At 44.9% G+C, this 24,603-nt stretch overlaps 1 protein-coding gene across 4 annotated transcripts; it reads right to left on the minus strand.

Moving 5' to 3' along the window:
• Positions 1-163: 163 nt before the first annotated feature.
• On the minus strand, positions 164-24,260 carry SEC24C (SEC24 homolog C, COPII component). Of its 4 annotated transcripts, none has more exons than XM_036110266.2 (24): positions 24,117-24,260; positions 22,178-22,377; positions 19,991-20,126; positions 11,749-11,924; positions 11,166-11,258; positions 10,722-10,858; positions 9,431-9,499; positions 8,012-8,123; positions 7,464-7,591; positions 6,161-6,299; positions 5,832-5,947; positions 5,563-5,687; positions 5,222-5,413; positions 4,919-5,012; positions 4,591-4,707; positions 4,068-4,238; positions 3,460-3,556; positions 3,212-3,357; positions 2,843-2,981; positions 2,576-2,694; positions 2,304-2,483; positions 1,868-2,059; positions 1,543-1,632; positions 164-1,402 (listed from the first exon to the last, which is right to left on the minus strand). In XM_036110266.2, the coding sequence occupies exons 2-24, from the start codon at positions 22,347-22,349 to the stop codon at positions 1,262-1,264; spliced, it is 3,081 nt and encodes a 1,026-aa protein (XP_035966159.1). In that variant the 5' UTR covers positions 22,350-22,377; positions 24,117-24,260; the 3' UTR covers positions 164-1,261. The 4 variants fall into 4 exon arrangements, with proteins under 4 accessions (XP_035966159.1, XP_035966154.1, XP_077933685.1 ...); XM_036110261.2 differs by having other exon boundaries at positions 11,166-11,537; XM_078077559.1 differs by lacking the exon at positions 24,117-24,260 and adding an exon at positions 22,475-22,602 and having other exon boundaries at positions 11,166-11,537.
• Between the last annotated feature and the right edge of the window lie 343 nt (positions 24,261-24,603).

A 24,603-nucleotide genomic window follows, 5' to 3' on the forward strand; every position in this document is an offset into this window, starting at 1 on the left:
GCACCAGACCCCGCCTTGCGGTGAGCCGGGACGGACGAGGTCCTACGCCCGCAGTGCGTGTGACGCATGCGCAATTCTGCTCAGCCGGCCACTTCCTGGGAAGTGCTAGGCTTAGCAGGAATGAATGCAGGGGACAACGGTAAATCACAAGTAAAAATGAGGCTAATTGTTACATCTTAATTTATTTTATTTCTTTACAAATTAAAGATGCATTGAAAAATAAACCAATGAAGATAAATGAGAGGTCCAGAGCAGGGGAATCCCAGGCTGGGAGCAGACAAGCCTGGCCACCATCAAGCCTAGCCCTTGTCCTGCCCCAGCCAGTTCAGGTTGGAAGATAACTGTCAGCCACTCTGTCAATACCAAAGCTCGAGTGGTGTCCCAGCAGGAGAGAACAGAGCTCCAGCCGCCTCTGCCTCTCTCCCCAACAACTCCCACCTTGGAGAAGCAGTGTTTCCAGTGGGAGCTCAGAGTGGGATAGGGGCTGGCTCTGTGAGGTATTGCAAGTTGATGATCAGGCTCCCTACAGAACCATCCAGTGTTGGAGCCTCTCCAGCTGGAAAAGAGGCTGGTACCTCTCCCAGGTCTTAATATTCTTTGCAACTCATTTCCCAGGCTCATTCATCTCTGATAATGTGCCTCTATCCATTGAGTGATCACTGATCATTGCAGGAGAGAGAGAAAAGCTAGCTAATCAACCACTCTCCCTAACTTTGAGTTGGTTGCTGACTTCCAGGCCCAAGAAGGACTGACCAACCACTTCTCTCTCCACCACCTATGGTCTATACCCCAGCTCTTGTGCACCTGTATGTTTTATCCCTAATATAGGAAGTTGTTGATGACACTGAGCTGAATTAGCCCCTCCCCCCCATGGTAACCCTGGGATTCCCACTCCTTCCTGCCTGCCTCTCTCTTCTTGGAGGCTGGTCCAAGGGGACACATAATATTGCCAGAGTCTGGGTGCCTTCAAATCCCCCAACACCGAATCATATACAGTGAACTGAGAAACTACATTCATTACGACAGGATTAGCAGGAAAAGGAGGGTAATGTGAGGGGATAGGGGCACCTTTCATCAGCAGGACATGACAGAGTGGTAGGATACTTGATCCCAGAAAGGTGTCTCCTTATACCTCCCCCTCCCCCCAAAGAGACTGAGGTCAGCTAACATGACTTAGATATGGAACTGTTCCAATTTCTCTGCCATCCTGGGGTACTTTCTGGAAGCTGGCCTGGCACCCTATGCCATTTACCCACTTGCTCTAGCTCAGTAGCTGCCGAATTTCCTTGTGCATATGACACAGAAAGTCCACATAGGATGCTCCCCCGCTCAAGCTCTTGTCTTCCACCAGGAAGTGCTTGAACAGCATCTCCAGCTTGTCCTCCTGTTTCACCACGATAAGCTATGGCCAGAAAATAGGGTCATGAGGCAGGGCCAAAAGGAATTAAACATGCCCTAAAATCCCATTATCCAATCACTTATTCTCACCCCCCTTTCCAGGAGAGGACAAGGTAAGAAATCCAGGGTTTAGATCAGTGTTACCTTCATGTACCGTGATCTCTGTGCCCTCAAGCTATCAATGAGGCCTCGCACCTTCTTGGACAGCGGATTATCCAGAACTGGCAGAACACTCTGCAACACAAAATTCATTTATCCTTATGGTAAGATACTCTGAGTCCAGTAAAAAAATGGGCCAGCACAGATTTATTCATCATCTGAAATAAGCCTGGGAATAATGACAGCACCCTCCCTCCTCTCCAAATGTTCCCTGCTATTAAAGGGGACTAGCACACAAACTTTACTGGTTCCCACTCATATCACAAAATGCATTTCCACACCCAAATTCCCCTTGACTCCCTGCCCTCACCAAGCCACTGGTGATCTGACTGAAGGAGGAGACACTGAAGAGGCTCTGGACAACACCCTGTTGGACACTTGCTCCCACCCACAGGAAAAGGTTGAGCCCATTCTCCAGCAAATATATATCCCCATTGCTTAGACGTTCTTCAGATGCTCGAACTGCTGGTGGCTCAGTGGCACTCTCAATGGGAGACTTTGTCTAGACAAAAGGAAGGGGGCAAAAGGTTATTTACCAAAGACTGTTAAGACGCATTTGCAACCCCCCCCAACGAAATTTCAGAGAGCTCAATCTCTCAGTAACTTTTTCAGTGTGAAAATTACATCAGATAATGCAGGTTAAAAACAAATTCACTAGTGTCAGACACAGATAATATTAACCCTTCCCTTCCTCCTATGATACCCTTTTCTCAGCACACAATGTCTCATCCAGCCCTCAGTCGCACCAATGGTAGAAGCCGAGGATAAAAGAAGACATTGGTCTCAGCCACATCCATGGAAGTAACCAGCTGTCGGACATAGGCACGGTCATCAGTAGTAACCTCAGCTCCAGGCTGCAGGACGTCACTCTTCAACACACAGTTCAGGTAAACTGGGAGTAGCTTCATGCACTCAGGAAGGATCAACTGCAGGGGTTACCAAAATGAAGTGAATGATCATGGGCAATCTCTCCCAAATGCGAACATGTGTCCCAACAATTCCTCCAGTGCTTGCCCACCTGTCCCGCAGAGGAGGGGCTGGCACAGTTCTTTCTGTAACAGGCCAGGATCTGGGCACACTGAGTGATGAGAGTATCACGGACAGTCTTCACGGGGCTATTAAGCACCCCCCGGTATGCTGGATGGGAAAGGGAGATAGCACAGTCACTGGCTGGCCACCCCATTGCACCTGCTTTGCTGCCACCACACCTACCTGGGAATGCGGAATCACTGACAACCACCTTTCAGCCCCAATCCCACTTCGCCCTCCCTGCCTCTACCCTCACCAAACTTGGCCATGTAGTTGATGAGCGTGTCAGTCTCACAGTTTCGATACAGATCAGCCAGCTGGGTGCAGCAGTTCAGGGCCAGATTGTGGATGCGGAGCCGTCGCTGCCCTGCACAGCTGGTGTAGAGCAGGGCACACTAGGGGAAAGGAGAAAGGGAGAGCTCATACCCCTCCCTCACCAAAGCCCTCTGAAAAACTGCTCCTTTGCTGTATTATTAAGCTAGAAGAAAGACAGGAGCCATCCCTTCCCTGGCCTCTTCCAGTCCTCTCCACCCACCTCCTACCCTCCCTCTTCCCTGCAGCCTATTTATATCCAGTACAATGATATTTGACACTTCCTCCCCAGCCCCTGCCTCCCGCCTGCTACCTGCAGGAGGGCTCCACTCTCTTCATTGAGCCGATCGTCATGCTTGAACTCCACAGTCACTGTCTTGTCCCCATCCAGCCCAGCCAGCTCCACATCTGTTGTGTTGCTCATGTAGAAAGCCCCGAAGAAATCTACAGCACGGATACCTGAGGCCACATGGATAAGGTCAGGGCTACAGATATTATAGGTGCCACTTGCCTCCCTCCCGGGTTTAGTCCCCAACCTGCTCCTCTCCAACCAGGACTGACCAGTGCTTGTCCGAACACGCATCACAGCATCAAAGCCAACAACCTTCTGGACATCCCGACGCAGGTCACTCAGGAACCGTTCCTGGTCATTCTCCACCTGCAGCCCCCCAGGCCCAGAGTCACATCACTGACTACATAACAACCTGGAGACGATCTCCCTGCATCCCCTCCATTCTACAAGCTGCTGAATCATAATAACAATAACAGTGAAGATGATAATAATGATGATAATGACAATGATAGTTTTTAAGCATTTACTATGTGCCAAGTACCACATTAAGTACTTTACATATAACAACTTGATCCTGATGACAAATCTTACTTAAGAAATATTAAATTCCCATTTTACAGATGAAGAAACAAAGAAGCAATAATTAATTTCTCCTAGGTCATACTGCTAGTATTCTGGGAGGGCCAGAATAACAACCCAAAACTGATTACAAGCCCCATGCTCCTAACCACTACACTTATGGCTCTCTTCTTTATATTATAGGGTTTTCTCCCCCACCAGGATTCCTATTAATGAGTCAGCAGCTAAAGAGCTGCTCTGCATGTAGGCAGACATTCTAGTCCTGCTTCCACCTGCCACCCAGAGTCCCATGCCCTACCTGAAAGCAAGCATATTTGTAGACAGAGCCACCAGTGAGCTGGGGTACAACAGAGAGCGTGGCCACATCCACATACTGGTTAGGGAAGAGGAAGAGATCTACACAGCAGCCTTGGGCCACACACTCTTTGGCCAGGGTCTGATAGGCACCTGTCTGAGGCTGGAACAGAGTCTGGGGAGGAACAGAATAAAACATTCAAATATCTCAGCTCCACCCTACTTGAGAACTATATATTTAATATGGGATATTCAAATATATGTAAGACTTCAGATCTACTTCATAGGTATTTCCAACAGTAGTAGAACATTCTCTAAAAAAAAAAGAATCTGTCCCGGGCTTTGGGATGAAATGGGGTAGAGATGTGTGGGAGCACTGAAGAAAGTTGGCAGTCATGGACTTGACATGTGAAAGAGCAGAGTGTCTAGTTCCAGTACCTCTTCAAGCAAGTTAAGAGTATTGCATTGCAAGAATGAGCACCTTCCTCTGTCATGGAAAGTCCTCCCCCCATCTCCCAAACCCACACCTTCTCCTTGTCTGTGTTGATCAACTTCCTGTCGTCTCTGTTCTTCAGTTTCCCTGGGGCCTCTGCAATGGGCAGGGAGGTATGGAACAGAAACAGCTTCCCTGCACACTCAGCAGCCTAGGAAAGAGAGGACTACTTGTTCATTCTTTCCTTTATTCAGCTATTATTCATTCATCCCTTCCCTCATCATTTATTCAGTGCCAGTTATGTCAGATATGCTGACTCACTGGACAGTCTTCAATGACTAAAGAAACAGGAGTTCTATCCCAGGGTACAAGACGGTCAGAGGAAAGCGAGGCAGAGGAAGTTGTCAGGGTTCTAGCCGTACCTTTAGAGCCTCCATCCCAGCCTGGATAACTGGGGCAAATACTGTCTCTGTCTCCCTCGTGTCTGCAAACATTTCAGGAATCTGATCCAATAAGCTGAAGAGATAGGTGATGGGAAGCAATCAAAATTGCTATCCAGACTCGATTCCTCAGGACTTAATTCTCTGAAGAATCATGTGGCCCCCTAGATTGAAAACTCCTGAGGCACAGTCCCTGTCCATCTGCTGACCCCTCTGCTCAACTGTCTGGCTTTCTGTGATGGTTTGTGCCCCACTCCCACTTTACCTCTACAATCTGGCTCTTACCTGGTGATGACTGCCCGAGACTCACTGACATTGACAAGGAAGCCATCCAGCAGTGGCACAAACATGTCGGCCACATCAGATACAACCATCATCTGTGGCTGGGCCAAGGAGCTCTTCACATTGTAGAAGTGGAGCACCTTATTATAGGTGACAAAGCCAACACGGATTGCTGACTCTTCTGCTCCGCCCTCCCTGTAGAAGGTAACATCATTACCCATACTTGCCCCCTTCTCCACCAGCCAACTTCATGACCTCAAGCTCTACCTATTGAGTCAACAACCCAGAACCACCCCCACCCCAGCGATTATCCAAGGGAAGCACCTTGTCTCCGTAGGTCTCACCTAGGTAGAAAGTCTAACAGTGACTTGAGCTCCTCACAGAGGAGCCTAACAAGACCACTCCTGATGGCATTGTAGGAGACATCAATCATGAAGATGAAGGCAGGAGGGCTGGGGAACTTATTGTTCTGCAAAGGAAGGAAACGTTGGGGGAGAGAGGGGTATTGGTAAGCAGGCTAACTGACTAGAGAGAAGTCAACATCAAAGGGGACAGTGAAAGAGGAGATAATGAAAAGATACCCACCACTCCTCCCCATGCTACTTTCCCTTACCTTGCAGTAATCTACAGTGGCCAAGAATTCATACGAGCCCAGGGATAACTCCGGACGGTCATAGGCATCCACACGTTTGCCAGTATGATCCAGATGTTGAAAATACTGGGGGGGAACTGTGGGGAGCATGACAGAGTATTACTCGAACGTCCACTCTCAATCTTAGTAAGTCTGGCTCTGGCTGAGCTCACTCTACTGCCCCACATCCCCATCTGTGCCCTACTTCCCCAGTTCCTGAATAAGGGAACCTCACCTATCTCACTAGAAAGAGAACAATGAAGATGCAATACAGAAGAACATCCCCCCAATCCCAGCCACAGTGAACATACCATCATTGATACAACTGCAAAAGCAGCACTGGAAGCGCCTCCCTCCCTCAACGAACTGCATGAAGGGACACATATATGCTTTGCAGCGATTGCAGCGCAAAGGGCCAGATTCCCCATGGTCCACGACATACGGTGAAGCCTAAGGAGCAAAGGGGAGGGGCTCAGACAGAGGAAAGCTACAGTGGGTTGAGACATGTGGCAATAGATGAAGAGCAACAACCTGGAGGGAGGAGGGCATGGCTAAGATATTTTGCCAGAGGGGGCAGGACAGTGAAGGGGAATGAAGATAAATGATGAGGGTACTGGTCACAAGAATGTCCCTAAGAGTCCAAATTCTATAGTTCCCTCTCCTTACTCCTTGTCTCCAGAATTCCACTTTTTTGAAAGAAAAGAACGGTGTAAGTGACCCTACCAAATCAGGGGCTGCCATAGACATAAAAGGAGAAAGCCAAAGATTACCTAGGATTCTCATTTCTGGCCCTATCTTCAATCCTCTTCACTCTTATCTTACCCTAGGGATCTTAACTCTGCTTCCTTCCCCAGCCAAGTATCTGTAACACTGATCCTCCCCCATCCCTCGGTTTCTGTGACACCTACCAATGTCCCAAGTAGATGTCATCCTACATATAAGAGATCAGAAGCCAAGTGTCTAACCATCCCCACTGAGACCCAGAGAGAGAAAAACACAGAGCAAGACAGAGAGAGGCAGGACGTAAACTGAGTCTTGAGCTTCCAGTTATAGAGAAATCCACCCTAAATTCAGTAAGCTAGGCATAAACGTGCCAAAGCCTGGAAGAGCAGCTGACAAGCTCGCTCTCTCTTTGCATGCTGATTTCAGGTATTGAAGTGATAAATCAGCGCCCAAGTCAGGTAAGAGATGGACTATTGGACCCTAATCTACCTTTTTTTCTTATATGCTGTCCTAACATTCCCTAACTTACCTGGGATGATAGACAGTATAGAAGAAAAACAGGATAATGTATCTGTAATCATCTGGAGATGACCATGCTACAAGAGGCTTCTGCATCCGGCCGTCTCCTCCCCTATAAGTTGGACCTACCTCTTTTCATAGTTTGTTTCCCATATGGACCCTGCTCCCATCCAACAATTTCTTGGGCTTTTCCCTTCATCCCAACCATGCCCGTCAGGCATGGGCCCTGGGGTAGAAAGCTATTGAAGATACTCTCCCTTCCCTCCCAACCAAGACTTCTTCCATTATGACTGCCAGAATCATTTCTAGGAAGAAGTCTTATTCCCTCTCTCTTCCTCCCTTTCATTATACTCTAGTCCCTTCCTGACTTACCTCCTCTGGAGGCAGCCTTGCCAGTGGTTTGATGACAGCTGCCAGGGGCACCTGAGCCTGCTTAGCCATGTCAGATGTGCAAGGGATATTATAGGATGTGCATCGGATGTATCGGGGACTTGCATTCCCTAGAGGAGGTAGAAAACCAGAGTCAGATCAAAGAATCCCTCCAGACACCAGCTCTCCATTGCTGATCCACCCCACCACCCCAACAAATGCTAGAGCTGATGGCGGCTTTTCCCCTAGAGACCAAGGAGGGACTGGTCTCTAATTAAAGACTGACAAAAGTAGGGTCCCTGGGTGGCTCAGTTGGTTAAGCATCCAACTCTTGATTTCAGCACAGGTCATGATCTCACAGTCGAGCCCCACGTTGGGCTCCACGTTGGGCGAAGTCTGCTTGAGATTCTCTCCCTCTCCCTCTGCCCCTCCCCCTGTGCGCACTCCCCCCACTTATTAAAATAAATCTTAAAAAAAAAAAAAAAAAGACTGACAAAAGCTTATCCATAAGGAGAAAAAGCCCTCCAGGGAGGAATTAATACTCTTCTTACCTTGGTCTTTCACCAGGAAGTTGGTAGTGACTAAGGGTGGCACCTGTCCCCGTACTCCAGTAACAAATGGCTCTGAACCCCGGTTGTTCCTGTCATCCTCAATAACCTGAATCTGTAGAGAAGAAGTGAAATGAGTGAGGTGACAGAAGAAAGGGAAGTACCAAGTCCTAGAGAGCCTGGAGAAAGAAAGGCTAGAGCTACAGCATGGAAACTAGTAATTTGCCAAGAATACCTCATGCACCAGGTCTGCCCTCCTTCTGGAGATCACATAAGATGCTACAATGCCAATCTTCCACTCTATAGTCAGCAGCAAAACGCTGGACAGGCAACACTGAGAATGGGCTTCTTTATGAATTGCCCTGACCCCCAATCTGTGGTGACCGCCCCTTATTCCCCCCACTCCAGGAAAGCTCCAGGTCTCATCACAAACCTTCCAACATGATCAGATTCCACTTCCCTCCCCCAGCAAGCCTCCCCTCCCCATCCTCTCACCAAGACACATTCTGAGTGAGAGCAGGTAAACAGACAACAGTAACCATGTAAAAATGAATCTACCTGGAATGACTCTACACTCAATGAAAGTAGAAGGGACAGGGTGAGGAGAGGATTAAACAGAAATGACCAGGTAAGGTGAGGAAGCAGATGCTACCTTATTTTCAGGTAAGCATCAGTGTGTCAATATGGGAGAAGAGGATTAAGTACCCGATCCTTACAAGCCCAATCCTCAGTCCCCCACAATTCTGACAGACCCAGCAAAGGCAGAAAAAAAAAATTTGCAAAGTTGGTAATCAGATCTTTGTGTAGGCTGATGACATTTGGTCAGTTACTTTAAGATGGTTTGGTAAAACCAGAAAACGTAAAGGGAGAATAAGACTCCATATCCCATAGCAGAAAGAGTTGAAGCTTAAAATATATCAGAGTCAAACAGACTCTCCCGATGAAAGAGTGGCCCACACTTTCCCAAAGCAGCAGTCTCTTCCCCTGTGAGAAATGCCAGTACCCCAAACTTGTACATTAGTAGTCACCTACCCAAAGTTTCTCCACAAGCTATAGACAAATCAATCCCAAAGGGGAAGAACCTACCACTCCACTTTGTCCTGTTCTATCAAATGTCACATGCAGACTCCTGGAGGACCCAGCAGGACTAAAACCAAAGCTTAACATGCCACCTGACCCCACCCTTAGAGCCTGATCTACCACCCCATACTCAAGGCACTGCTAACAGCTTGTCATTTCATTACATGGTGACTGGAGACATGCACATCCTTCTGGTTTGTAAAAGCGAGGGTCTAGAAGGACTAAGGGAAGAGGATGGAGAGGGATGAACATGGTGGATGAGGTGAAGATGAGGTCACAGGCATGCATGGGTGGCATTAACACAGGGATGACACGCACACACACACCACCCCCTGCACTTACTGGACTAGGAATGGCATCAGGGTCTATTCTGTGCCTGGTTTTCTGCTGAGGAGGCAGCTCATTGAGTTGCTTTTAGTGTTTTAATAATAAAGGCAGCAGGGGAATACAGGGAGGGAGACAAAAGAACAAGAAGCAGATGTTACTTCTCTCGACCCTGATGAGTTAGACATGAATAGCTGGAGCCCAGCTCATATTGCTGAAATCAGGCCCTCTCTAGGTCAGAAATTCCAAGTCTCTCTGGCCCAACACAGAGGCTTTAATGGCTCAGACTATGATGTAGAAAGATAAGGGGGAAAACAGGAAGCAAGCAGGAGTTTTACAGGGAGGGGCTGAATGGGAGAAATCTTAAGAAGGAGGAAGAGGGATGTTCCCTCCAAAAGGCCAAACTTCCCATCTAAGGACTGTGCTTATGCTTAAGGAAGCCTTTCTTCACATCGGACCAGACTCTCCTTTTCCCTGAAGGAGAGGCTGCTTAATCCTTTAGGGTTCCTCTTAGCTAACAGGGTCCTTCACCATGGTAATTCCCCAAAGGAAGAGGGAAGAGAACAGAATGGAATATGACAATGGCTAAGCATGGTGAGGTAATTGACATAGCAAATGTTGTAGACAGAACTATAAAGTAGCCCCCACTTAGGAGTACAGTCCCAACTTCTATTCCAACTAGGATAAGGAAGGCCTGAGGGTTCTGATGATGGCTCCAAGGCTGAGATTCACTCTCTTCCTGGGAAAAGCAGCTTCCCCACATTGCCCCTATAAACTGTAGATCACTTTTCCTCATCTACACAGCAGGATTCTAGCCAACCAAAGTACTGGAGGTTTCCTCCTAAAACACTGTCCAACTAGGGGCAGAGAGAAACCAGTGAGACTTTCCTTCTCTTAACACCTACCATCAGAGAATTCCCACCAGCTCTACCCATTAAAAAGACTGCCATCCTACCAAATCTAAGAGGACAAGACCTGGACCCAGCTCCTACTCCAAGGGCAGAGGTTACCATGCTATGTCCAATAGTGACAGAACACAGCACTCAACCCCAAGCTCTACCGACACTACTGAACACTCTTGGTTTCCCTTCCTTCCCTGCCCAGCTATGGAGTAAAAGTACCCTCAAAAGATTTCTGGGGCCTCAAGTTCCAGTTCAAAGTGTCAAAAATTACATCTAGGTTCTACACCTACAGGATGAATGAAAAGGGAAAATAATCAGAAAATGCTAGGCAAACATCTCATCTAGGTTAACTCACTTATCTGGCAGCCACAAACTCCTTCCCTAGGACCACATAAGTATCTACTTACAGGGCTTGGGATGGCATCAGGATCCAGGCGCTTAGGAGGCAGTGGCTGAGGAGGCCCAGGCTGACTGCCAAAGGTGGGTGCTCCTGGGTAGGGACTTCCATAATTGGGCTGAGGGCCCCGGGCTGGTCCAAAGGAACCTGAGAGACAAGGGCACAAGGCTGATAAATTCAAAATCCCCTCCCTATCTCTTAAGGCCCCAGGAAAATGACTAGACTCCTGTAAGTGTAGAATTACGAAATAATAACCATTCAGAGAAAGACCACACTATCTGAACTAAAAGAAAAAAGAATGTCTTACAAACCCTACATCCTAGTAATAATACCCTAAAGTTGTCCATCTAGTTCATCACTTAGCAAACAATACTAAAAGCAAGCAAACAAACAAACAAAAACACCTGAATAGCTGAAGCCTTTGGCTCCTAGTCAGACTTCGGGAAAAACTCACCATTTGGTTGCAGCTGATAGCCTGGCTGCTGGGAGGAGTGCATAGGTGGTGGTGGTCCTGGGGGCCCAGTCATTTGGGTGCCAGGAGGCAGAGCTTGAGGAGGAGGTGAGGACACATGGTTGGGCTGGCTCACTGAGGGCCCCCCAAAACCCTGTCCAGGCAGGAGTGGACCAGTCATCGAAGGCATCCGAGGACCCCCTGATGCTGGAGATGTGAAGCTGGAGGCCTGTGGTGGGGCAGATCGCTGGGGAGGCTGGGCCCCAAGATGACCCTGGGCCTGGCTAAGGGGGGGAGCCTGGCCCTGAGGATAGGAGCCATACAGACCAGAATTGGGGAAACTTCCTGAGGCTGAGGCCAGCGATGTTGGTGGGCCTGAGAATTAGAAGAGGTAGAGTCAGATCCCTAGTCATTCTGCCTTCTTATTCAGTAAATCACTCCTTTTCCACACGAGAGGGGCAGGAATGATTGTCCCATCTGCTGGCACTCAGAAGCACAAGACATAAGAGGGATGCAGGTATACCCCAGAGTCTGATGCTTCTAAAAAGAAGGGGATAGTAACATTCCTGTGATCATAGCTACTCACCATAGCCCAGCCCCACAGGGGGAAGGGCTGGGGCCACAGCACCACTGATCTGCATTCCGGCCAGCTGAGCAGTCACCTGTGCACTTGTCGGGGGAGAGCCATAGGGCTGAAGCACAGTTGGTTGGCTGACCACAGGGGCCAGTGGGACTGACCCAAAAGGCTGAGACCCAGGAAACCTGTGAAGACAAGGAAGGCGGAGGTGACAAGCAGGCTGGGACACTCTTCAAAGCTGGCAGGAGCTCCACATCATACAAGAAACTGTACTGTTCTACAGCATCTTACTGTCAGCCTGGGCTCTTTTATGGCTTTGTACTTTTGTATACTTGTAGATATATTATGTTCCTGATGATCTACACTATGATTATTCATGGCAAATCTTGTTTTCCATTAGGTTCACTCCACAAACATATGCCAAGCACCCTCAAATATGTACTAGATTATCACCTCCTCTGACTTAATCCTTTGTTGAAAAACCACCTCAATAAACAAACAAACAAAACATCTCAGTATTCTAAGTAGAAGCCCTGAAGAAGTTGAAAGGGAAAGTGTGCAGAAGCATTAACACAACAGGTACTTAACAAATGTGGGATCAAACAAATGTAGTTTGATTGTTTAACTTTTAAACCAAAGTACTTGACTACTTTATCCTGGCAAAGGTGTTAAGAGCAGAGTAGGTCAGCTGAGTTTGACATTCTGTACTAGTCAGAAAGATGATGCCAACTCTACCAGAAAAGGACTAGAGAAATAGGACATAAACCAGATAGCGTTCTAGCTGGGTTTATCTAGCAAAAGCCTCATTACTTGGATAGCTACACTGGATATTCCCATGGTATTAGATGGCACATTAATATATAAATACAAAATCATTCCAGTATCATTACATATCAGCAAGTAACTGCACTGGTGTTCTATGGTGATATTACTGTAGAAATCTACAACATAGATTATTATACATAACAAGCTCCACATGGGATTTCATGAATGAATCAAAATCTTCACAACAGTCAGTTACACTGAAATTCTGATTTATCCTTTCTGCTTATTTTGTCTCTACTAAATAACTTGTACTTTATTATATTTGGTTAGTTCCTATCAGTGTTGCAGTTTAACACTTTTCACTCATTCATTCATTCAACTACTATTTTCTGAGTGTTATGCTAGTGAACCTTACACCTCCCTAAGCTCTTTGTTGGGCTTTGCATTTTTTGTTTTCCACACCACCTAACATACTGTTAGCTCCATGGCCAATGCTCACAAACCCTTGTCAGAATAATTATATTCCATGGTTACTACTCCATTAATATGGATAATACTACCAACTACCCACTGTTACTCCACCACATGCCCTAGTAATATTGTCTGTAAATAGCCTTACAGCTTACAAAGCATCTCTAAGTGCTTTAATTTAATCCTCACAGCAAAATGAGGACAGAGCAGATAGAAAAGTAAGACATGAAGAGTATAAGTAGAAAACCAAGCTAGAACTAGAGCCCAAACTTGATCTTAGTTCAAGGCACTTTACTTTTTAATTGTAAAATATAATGGAAATAGAAATAATACATAAAACAAATATGTATTCAATAATTATACAAACACCAATGTAACTAAAAACCAAGTCAAGAAATAGAACACACTAGCACCCAAAGGCCTTGTGTGCCTCTCCTCCATCACAGCCCTCTTTCTTCTCCCAGAGGTAACTACTTTCTTAACTTCCTAATAATCATTTCCTTGTCTTTAAAACAACATAGTTCAGGCGCGCCTGGGTGGCTCAGTTGGTTAAGCGTCTGACTCTTGATTTCCGCTCAGGTCATGATCTCAGGGTTTTGAGATGGAGCCCCAGGGACAGGCCCTGCTCAGGGCAGAGAGATTCTCTCTCTCTGTCCCTCCCTCCTCCCTCTCTAAAACAACAACAACAACAACAAACCATAGTTCAGTTCTGTCACTTTTTTAAACTTTTGTAAATAGAATCACATCATACATACTCCTTGGGTTTGGCTTCTTTTGTTCAACCACGATTGTGAAATTCATCTATACTTGCATTGCCTTTCATCACTAAATGTTATTCCACTAAATAAATGTCATAATTTACTTAAGTATTTTAATGTAGATGGATATTTAAGTTTTTCTAATTTTTTAATATTATAGATGACGTTGCTATGAACACTCATATACTTGTTTATATATACATGAATTTTTCTAAGGCATATATCTATGAGTGAATTGCCAGATCAGAAGGTATGTATAGCTTTGATTTTAACAGATAATTCCAAATTATTTCCCCGAAGTAGTTGTTCTAATTTGCATCTGACCACCAGCGGAAAAGAGTTCCTACTACTCCTTTTCCTCAGCAATACTTGGGACTATCAGACTTTTTAATTTTGCCACTTTGATGGATACATAGTAGAATCTTGTTATTTTTTTTTTAAAGATTTTATTTATTTATTTGACAGAGAGAGAGAGAGTGATAGCGAGAGCAGGAACACAAGCAGGGGGAGTGGGAGAGGGAGAAGCAGGCTTCCCGCCGAGCAGGGAGCCCGATGTGGGGCTCGATCCCAGGACCCTAAGATCATGACCTGAGCCGAAGGCAGACGCTTAACAATTGAGCCACCCAGGCGCCCCTTGTTATGCTTTTTGACTTGTACTTTTCTCATTATTTATGAAGTTGAATAGCTTTTTAATATGTTCTATCTTATTGTACTATACTCACCCTTCTTCTCCTGATAATGAGATGATAAAATGCCTACGTGATGAGACAAAGGGAGTGAATGATGAAGGCTTTGTGAGGAAGTTACTACTGACCCTCTGATAGTACGTCAGAAAGGATCATCTGCTTATGGATTGCGGAAAGGGAAACTACTATAGTGGTTGCTTAGGGTTGAGGAGGATTGAAGGACTAGCTAAATAATAGTAGCTACTGAGCTAAAGGATATGGTGTTTCTTCTTGAGGTGATGAAAATGTTCTCAAACTGTGGTGATGGTTGCACATATCTGTGAATATACTAAAAACCATTGAATTGTACACTTTAAATGGGCGAACTGAATGGGATGTGAGTTATATCTCATTTAAGTTGTTTCTAAAAATCCAGCCTGGGAATCTGGGTGGCCCAATCGGTGAAGCGTCTGCCTTCAGCTCAGGTCATGATCCCGGGGTCCTGGGTTTGAGTCCCGCACTGGGCTCCCTGCTCAGCAAGGAGTCTGCTTCTCCCTCTAACCCTCCCCCCTGCTTGTGCTCTCTCTCTCACACGCTCTCTCAAATAAATAAATAAAATCTTTAAAAAAAATAAATAAAAATCCAGCCAAATAAAACTGCCCTAAAACCTCATACCACCCTCAAGCTTTTGCTCCTCCTTTAGCTAAACATTACAAAAGAATGGTCTATGCTCTACCAATACGTCTTTAGTTCCTATTTCCCTTTCTTTTAAAAGATCCTTCTTTCTGGGTTTATTTTCCTTTTTTTCTTTAGTCTATCTCTTAATAATTTTCTCAGCCAAGGTCTATACATGGTAAACTCTGAGTCTGTCTGTAAATGTCTTTATTTGTGCTTTCTCTCAGCTAGGTACATAATTCTACATTGACAATTGTATTCCCTTAATGCTTTCAGGTACTAGTCCACGATCTGCTCTCCTCTAATAGTCTCTATTTAGTCTAATCAGTTTTTTTTTTCTCTCTCTGAGAATCCTTTACAGCCTGAGTTGATGGAGTGTGGTTGTTTCACATTTGCTTCTGTAAGATACTCCAACGGTATTGCCACCCAAGATGATATTTTTTTAAAAAGCTTTGAAAGACAATTTCCATACCATTAGATCCATTCCTTTTAAGTGTACAATTCAGTGATTTTTAGTAAATTTATAGAGTTCTGCAACCATCACCAGAATCTAATTTTAGCACATTTTCATTCCCCAAGATCCCTTGTGTCCATTTGCAGTCCTAAGACATTTTTCCCACCACTTACCTACAGTCAACCCACAAGAAATAAGATTCCTTAATATCCCCCAGTGCCAGTGTGCATATTTTTTTTCCTAGTCTACCCGTTCACTGAAGGTGCAGCCCAGGTCCAGACTTCATAAATAAGGTCTCCAGACCAAACCTCAGCTCAGAAAAGCCCAAAGACTCATCCCCCCCATCCCCAGTACCTCCTTAAACTGAAGTCCCCAAGTTCTCAAAACAATCATTCCCACCCTCTCCAAAGGCAGCCATGGTGTCTACTTACCACTCTGATTGTCAGTTCCCACTTGGTCTCTGGCACTTGAGGATTTCACTTTCTTTCTTTTTAAGCTTGATTATGTGCTTGAAAAACATTTTTTGCTTCTATTTCCCCTCTCCTTTCTAGATATTTGTAGCAGAAGGGTTTTCAGGTTATATTAATCCACTACCCAATTGAAACTGTTTGACTCACTCCAACTAGATGGCTGTCTTCATATCTCACTGAAACCACATTTGTTAATGATGCCGAACCTCACCCAACACAATGACCAATTCTCAGTTCTCATCTTACCTTTCAGCGGCAAATAACACAGCTGATTACTCTCTTGCCTTCCTGAAATACTTTCTTCACCTAGTTTCAGGATGCCACACTCTCCTGGCTAATCTCCAATCTCACTACTACTGCTCTTTCTCATTGTTTTTTGATGGCCCCTCCTCGGATCTCCTTTTAAAATGCTGGTAAACTCCAAGGCTCAGTTCTCAATTCTTTTTTTTTTTTTTTTTTTTTTTAAGATTTTACTTATTTACTTGTCAGAGAGAGAGAGCACACAAGCAAGGGGAGTGGCAGGCAGAGGGAGAAGCAGGCTCCCCGCTGAGCAAGGAGCCCGATGCAGGACTCGATGATCCCAGGACCCTGGGATCATGACCCAAGCAGAAGGCAGACGCCCAATGACTGGGCCACCCAGGCGCCCCCAGTGATCACTTTCTAAATGATTTCATCTAATCAGTCCTATGCCATTAAATAACATCTCTATGCTGAAGACTCCCAAATTTTTATCTCTAGTGCTGGCATCATTCCTCACCTGCAGATTTGTATATACAACTACATATTCAATATCTCTACTTGGTAGCTAGTAGCTTCTTAAACCTATAATGTACAAAATAAAACCCTCCAATTCACCCCAAAATCTGCTCCTCAAATATACCTCACCTCAGTAAACAGCACTACAATTTATCCAGTTGGCTTAAACCAGCAGGTTAAAAGATATCCAGACTTATTCTTCCTCTCTTATCTCACATCCAATCCTACTGACTCTACCTATCCAAAATCTTTCTCAGCACCTCTACCACTACCATCCTAAACCTGAACTACTACAACAACCTCCTAATAGGATTCCCTACTTCTACTCTTAAATCCATCACTCACCTCTTTTTAAATAAATATTTTTTTAAAAATTATTAGAGAATGAGGACAGTATATGCAAATTTTTAAAAAGATACTGTTTTTAGTAATCACATTTGTGATAGTGTTAGTACTATTGTACTGACACTGTTGTATATAAGAGATAAAATAAATGAGAAATTATGGCATATTTCAATATTCTATCATCCCCATGGCCTCAAGAAAAGAAGAGACAGGGGTGCCTGGGTGGCTTAGTCGGGTGAGTATCTGGCTCTTGGTTTCGGCTCAGGTCATGATTTCCAGGTGTCAGGCTCTGTGCTCAGCAGGGGGTCTGCTTGGGGATTCTCTACCTCTGCCCCTCCCCCTCACTCACCCACACACTCTCAAATAGATAAATAAATCTTTAACAAAAAAAAAAGGGAGAACTGGTCATCTTCAGTAGATAAGAGAGGACCAATTCATTCCCTTATAAACTGGTAAACAAAGGTAAATGAATTGCACAATTGGTAACCAAATAACACATGAGGAGAAATGTCAATAATGGTATTCAAACAAATAAATAAATGAAAAAAGAATTAAAAAGTATCCCCCATTTTGTAAACCCAACGAATTCATATATAGATGTATTAGTAAGCACCAACAACTGCTAACACAAAACTACTACCACACACACACAAAACCCTACAAGATATTAAGATAACAAGTCTCTGGATCCGGCTGCCAAGTGGCAGAGAATACAGAGAAAAGAGGAACATGTTGAACTATAATATGAATTTGCAACCAGGAGATTCCAGACTGTGGGGAACTCTTCAGGTCAATCGGCTTCAATTCTTCAACAGATAAACAGAAAGAAAAAAAAAGAGAGAGGGAACCTATAGACTTAAAAGACACGTCAAGTTGTTCTTGTTGTTGTTATTTTTTAAATAGGCAAAATTAAACCGTGGTGTCTAGGGATGTACATTTGGGTGTCAACTATATTTTTTTCTTTTAAAGATTTTATTTATTTATTTGAGAGAGAGAATGAAAGAGAGAAAGAGCATGAGGGGGGGAGGGTCAGAGGGAGAAGTAGACTCCCCACTGAGCAGGGAGCCCAATGCGGGACTCGATCCTGGGACTCGATCCTGGGACTCCAGGATCATGACCTGAGCCGAAGGCAGTTGCTTAACCAACTGGGCCACCCAGGCGCCCTGGGTGTAAACTGTTTTTAAAAACACAAGAAAGTGGTTACTATAAGTTAGGATAATCATTACTTAAGGGGATAAGGAGAGAGTTATGACTGAATTGAGGCATGCAGAAGGGGCCTCTTTTGGGGTGCGTGGCAGAGTTCTATTTCTTCATCTGGGTTGTAGTTACAAGGGGGTTCCCTTTATGATAATTTATGAAGCCATACATTTGTTCTGTATGGTTTTTGTGTGTGTTTTATATTACAATGAAAAGATCCGTTGCATAAATGAACAAACGAACACATAAATCCAAAGGCTTCTCACTGCAACTAAAATCAAATTTACACTTCTTAAATCTTCTTTTTTTCAAGATTTTATTTATTTACTTGAGCGAGAGAGAATGAGAGAGGAAGAGCAGGAGAGGGGGGAGGGTCAGAGGAAGAAGCCGACTCCCCACTGAGTAGGGAGTCCGACGCGGGACTCGATCCCAGACTCCAGAATCATGACCTGAGCCAAAGGCAGTCGCTTAACCAACTGAGCCACCCAGGCACCCAAATTTACACTTCTTACTATGGCTTACAAAGCATTACATGATATGGCTCTTGCCTATATCCTATCTTATCTCCTCCACTCTCCAGTCTGCTCTAGCCACACTGGCCTTCTTGCTCTTCCTCACATCTGCCAAATTAATTTCTCCATCAGGGCCTTTACACTTGTTGTTCCCTCTACCCAAGACACTCTTCTCCCTTCTTCAGATAGCTCCCTTCATCATTTCACTGAGGTTTCAAATATCATTTCAGAGAGGCTTTCCTTGAGCAATGCATCTAAAACAGCTCCCTACCTCCTCACCAGGCATTCTGTGTATCCTTACTCTGTTTTATTTCTTATTTCTATTTGTCTACTTGTTATGGTCTGTGTACTCCACTAGATTATAAGTTCCATCAGGGCAGAGATCTGGTCTGTTCTGTTTACTGCTTTTATCTCTAACCGCTAGAACAAGAGCCAACACACAATAATACAAAATAAATATTTTTGAGTGGATGAATGAATGAATGAATTCCCTATACCAACATACAAAGTTAGGGAGCACTTCCCAGGCTCTTTCTCCAGGCTATTGTTCTATGCTAAATATGTATATTCTGGACACTTAATAAAAATGCCATTACCACACAACCTACTCACAGTTATACTTTATTCTTTGTTTACCAAGAAATAAACAACAGTCCAACAGAGATGACTGCCTTCCTTTAATGGACTTCCATACAAAGACAGGTGTTTATTGGATCATGAACCACAAAAGTTTTTATCATTTATGTGGTTTTTCTTTGAGTATCTTTCCTTTCATAACTGGTCACACCCAAACTTAACCAAGAAGTCCTACTAACTGCTGACTGAGAGGAAAGGAAGAAGTCAGAAGAGACATAAATCTGAGATCCCTTTTTCCTGTTTCCCCCTGAGGATAGATTCGGTAGGATTGCAACTATTATTGAAGATATATGTCTAGTCAAGAAAAAACTCAAGTTTACAAAAAAAGAAAGAATACACAAAAGAACTTAATGGGTTAATGATCTACAGAGTGGACAACAGCAGCACCTGTAACCTGGAAAAATGAAAACAAAATAAAAAAAAGTGGAGGAAAGAGAAAAGAGGATCTAAGGGAAAGGCAAAGAAAAAAGAAGAGGAAACAGGCCCTCATCCATTGCTAATTCTCCTAGCTTCGTCAGACCAATTTTAGGTTGACCCAAGTACATACCTCTGCATCTGAACAGTGGAGCTTGGCCCATTCTGTACATCTCCTTGGCCAAACTGGCCATATGCAGCCTGGCCACAAGGGGCCTGCGCTGCTGAGGCCGGAGGTGCCTCTGAAGAAGGTGGGGCTCTCGACACACCTGAGGGTAAAGGACAGAAACTAAATGATTGAGAAATAACTTTCTTCTCCACCCTGAGCAAGGAATGTTAAAGCAAGGATAAATAAGCTCAGACCTTCGCTGGCCCAATATTACAGCTTTGCAAGCAAAAGGATACCAGGAACATGCAACTCTAGTTACAGATTCTGAGCATGGATGACCAGTCAGAGTGTCTCCACTCTCCTAGACAGATATACTACAGATGAAGCTGCAACCAGAGCTACAAGAATGTAGAGGCTTCCTGTGACCAACATACACTCCCACTCAATCCAGGGCAGTCTAATGTTCTTATCCTAGACAAAAAGTCAACTCTTAAAAAAAAAAAAAGATTTTATTTTTAAGTAATCTCTACACCCAACATGGGGTTCAAACTCACAACCCCAAGATCAAGAGTCACATGCTCCACCAACTTAGCCAGCTAGGCACCCCAAAAAGCCAACTCTTTTAAGGAAAAGATCCAACTCCAGAACTCAGAAACTTAGAGCATATGAGAAAGTTGATCAAGTAATATATCAAACTAGATTATAAAGAAAGGCTCCTCCTGGGGAGACCATTCTGTCAGCCTCTTTTTCATATATTCTAATTATCTTAACCATCTTCTTTTTATCCACTTCTAAGTGTTGATGCTCCCAATATCACATGGCTCAGGAAAGTGTTCTCACAGTTTGGAGATTCTGCCCAGTGGTTCAGTCAAGACAACTGATTTGCCCTCCCATTAGTGCTGCCACCTTTATCTTCACAAAAGCTGTACTCCATCGTTTTGCCCATCAGAGATGCATCAAAGCTATTTCTACTAACTCCCCAACCATCCTTTCTGCATACCATCCCCAACCATCCTTCCCACATGAAATGCAGGGAATTAGTAAGTTGGCACATCACTTTGGAAATGTTGCTGACCCCTGTTCAAACAGTTGTTTTTCTTTTGCTCTGTTCCTCAGTAGAGATCAGACAATTTAGAACCTGCCTACAGGTTAATTAATCTGAACCTGCTCACTAGCTATCACAGAACCAGATACGTTTTCCATTCAATAACAAAGCTTCCTCTTGGGGCAATGCCAAACTCCATCCTGATAAGCCAGGACTTGAGAGATCAGAGGTGGACTCTGTCCAGCCAAAGTCCAAATCCAGAATAAGGCTCTTCCAAAGACCTGAGACCTAATCTCACCACTTTACAAATTTTTTCTCAAAATTATAATTAAAATGGTAATACTTCATTCATTTCCCAAATCTTACTTATGCCTCCTTGGTGCCCTCTTTTCCCCATATCTCTGTATAGAATTTACTGTCCTAAAAAGCATAAAATGTTTGGCGTACCCTAAGTCTTCAGCTAGCCTAACCAAAGATCTACTGTTAGCCATTTTCCAAAAAGCCCTACAGACAAGCTGTAGAGTACCAGCTGCTCTTCTTGAAAAAGTAATGTAAAAGCCAAACACTGATCCTAAGGCAGCACCAGATTAGTCTTCTCTTATTGCCCTGATACCACAGAGCATCTAAGAAGCAGATGAAACTCAAGCAAAGGCAAAGAATGATATGAGCAGAAAGAATGGAGAAGCACACAAACACCACACTTTTTACCCATGAATTAGTTTCCCTGTCACAGGGTCATTTATAGATAGAACCATTAATCCAATGAGAGGCATTATCAATATATATGAGGAACAAGTGATTTCAGGGAGACTTTAGGTCAATAGGAAATATTTAATCCTGGTCACAGGCTCTGGAGGAGCTGTGACCACAACCTTTCCATCCAGCTGTGAACAAAGCAGGCAGTTGAGGCTGTATAGGGTGACATTCACATGAAATGAACTGCCACTGAAACTGGAAGATGTGCTTCCACTACATGTCTTAAGGCAGAACTGATGTAAAAACAGGGAAGGGCAGACTGCCCACAAAGTTCTCAGTGACTGAGAGCCAGAGTCATGTTCCTCAATCCCAGCCACTCCAACTCTCTAGGTAGCTTAGGTAGGGCAATACCACCCAACCTGAACACTACTGATTCCTCTCCTTAGCTCAAAGGAAACTTGGAAACACACCTGGGAGAGGTGTTTGCTGATAGCCTGGTACTGGGCCATTGTAGGCGCCATAGGGAGTTGGTGGGGCTGTGGACCCTGGTTGCCCACCATAGCTGGATTGATGATACCCTGTGTAGACAGGCTGGGGCTGCCCAAATGGCGGCACAGGTGGAGCTGACTGGTTGACGTTCATTATGAGTGCATCCCCAACTTGGTCTCACCTAAAAGATGAAAGAGAAGAGAGAAATTAATCAAAATCAACTTTCTAAAGACAGATCAACTATACAGGGTAGGAAATAGACATAAAAAAGGACTGACCTTATCAGGCAGTTATCAGCCTAATTCTTCCCATACTACCACAGGATCTTTATAATTTTCTGCCCCAGACAGTAGCCAGATTACCTCTTCAAAGTAAAAATTTGTTACTGTGAACCCCATGTTTTGTCACTGCCAAGAGGGTATAAATTTCAACTTTAGACAGGCCCAATGGAATGGGGAAACAGCCTCCATTCCCCAGGGGTAATGATTTCTAGTGTCTACTCACACAAGGAGTCCTGCCACTGATGAACTACTGTGATATTATAAGTAAATGAAACAATGTTTCACTTCCCATTCATTCACTCTAGCATGGATTCATTCAACAAACACTGAATACTCTCTAATGTGCTAGTCATTTTTAATCACTCAGGCTACACATATAAAACAGATCAGCTAAATTCCTTCCTTGTCAAAAGACAAATTTTAGAGTAACCGATTAGAGAAATGAAATTCTTTGGCTGAACTGCAATAATTCAAATGTTACTCCATTCCCAGTCTTCCCACCAAAAGAATGTATGGATTTGAGAACTGAAGCATTAAAATCATTAAATGTAAAGGACACCCAAAAACTCCAGCAAGGTACCAGACTCTATCAAGTGCAGGCCAGGCCCAAAAACTTCTCACAATAACCTAGGGAAACAGCCCAAGGATCAATGACAAAGTTAGATTTCATGTAAAAAGATCATTCATCTAACCTTCAAGCAGAGGAACTAGGAGTATTCCAAATCCCATGAACTTCTCCAACTATTCTGTTTCTGCTTTCCTTATATGCCTGTCATGAATCTAGGCCACCACTGAAGTTATTACAATCTTGACCAGCAACAGAGGAATGAATTAGAGGGCCTTTCCCAGGTCCTTCCAAGAACAACACTATCTAATCACATCTAAACAGCCCGATCATTCCAGCTACTCTATAGACAGATGGGGCACAGGAAGCAGGAGAGTTCACAGCTGCTGCAGTAGAACAATGGGCCTCTCCCATTTGCTAGAGAGGGTCATCTTGAAAAGCCGAGCTGCTTCTGGACTAGAATTCTTTAATCTTACAGCCATCCCAGGAACTGTTCTTCCAAATCCTAAACCTTGCACAGGTCACAACTCTAAGCTTGACAGATGACCCTTCCCCTGTATCTTCCTAAAGTCAGTGTGGGGGCGGGGGTCGGAGGAAAGGAGCTTCTTCGCCAGGAAATAATCTCACACCCAAGAGTTTGGAGTAAGGCTCAAGTCTGGACTCCATTCTGGGTAGACAGCCGAGGGTGACAACCCAGGGGGCGGGGCAAGCTTCCTACAACTCTGAAAAGTAGTCGAGCTTGTGGAGGCTGGGAGCGCCGGGGATGAAGACCAAGAAGCCAAACTAGCTTCTCCAGCCACGACGAGAGGGCTGCTCCATTAAGCATGGAGATCGAGCGTCTTGCGCCCTTCAACAGGTTTGGCGCAGGAAGCGGGACCCGGAATCTGGGCCGGGAGGAGAGAAGGGAGGGTCTACAACTGATCCAGGACTGTGGATGCGTGAGGTGAGGGTCTCTCCCCGTGCCCCGCCCCCAGGCTCCTCCCTTCCTTCTCAGACCGGACCCCGATCAGGCCAGTGATACCTCGGCCTCTCTCCTGCTTTCCTACCCACCAACCTCCCGATGCCACTCCTCACCCGGCTCCAGATCCAGGTTCGACTTCGTTCCTAACGTCAAGGCTCCCAGGCCCAACTTCCGGTTCCGAGGGGGCCGGAGCGTCGTCCCCGGAAGTTCCTCCCCCACGCTCCGGGGCGGGACACTCCTTCTGCCACGTCTGCCGTAGACGCGACTTCAAGAACCCGGATGCCGCGCATGCGCCACTGTTCCCTCCCATTATGGCTGAGCCCTGGGAGGCTCCGCAGATTCTTATGGATTTCCGCCTTATATTTTACCCCAGATGTTCTGGTCACTTTACGGTCCCACTAACTGAGATGCGATCGAGAAGACTAGGTCAAACTATCTTTAGTAACGCCCCCACAATCCTCTTATGACACATTAGTGACCTCTGAGCTAGAGTCCTGTAGCCATTTCCTGCTGACCCCTGACCCCATTGATTTCCGTCGACGAAGTTGCTTTCACCTATGACTTTTGCTGGTTATGAGATTACGGAACTTTTTATAGTAA

This window comes from Halichoerus grypus, chromosome 7, assembly GCF_964656455.1.
Source record: "Halichoerus grypus chromosome 7, mHalGry1.hap1.1, whole genome shotgun sequence".
Lineage (NCBI taxonomy): Eukaryota > Metazoa > Chordata > Mammalia > Carnivora > Phocidae > Halichoerus > Halichoerus grypus.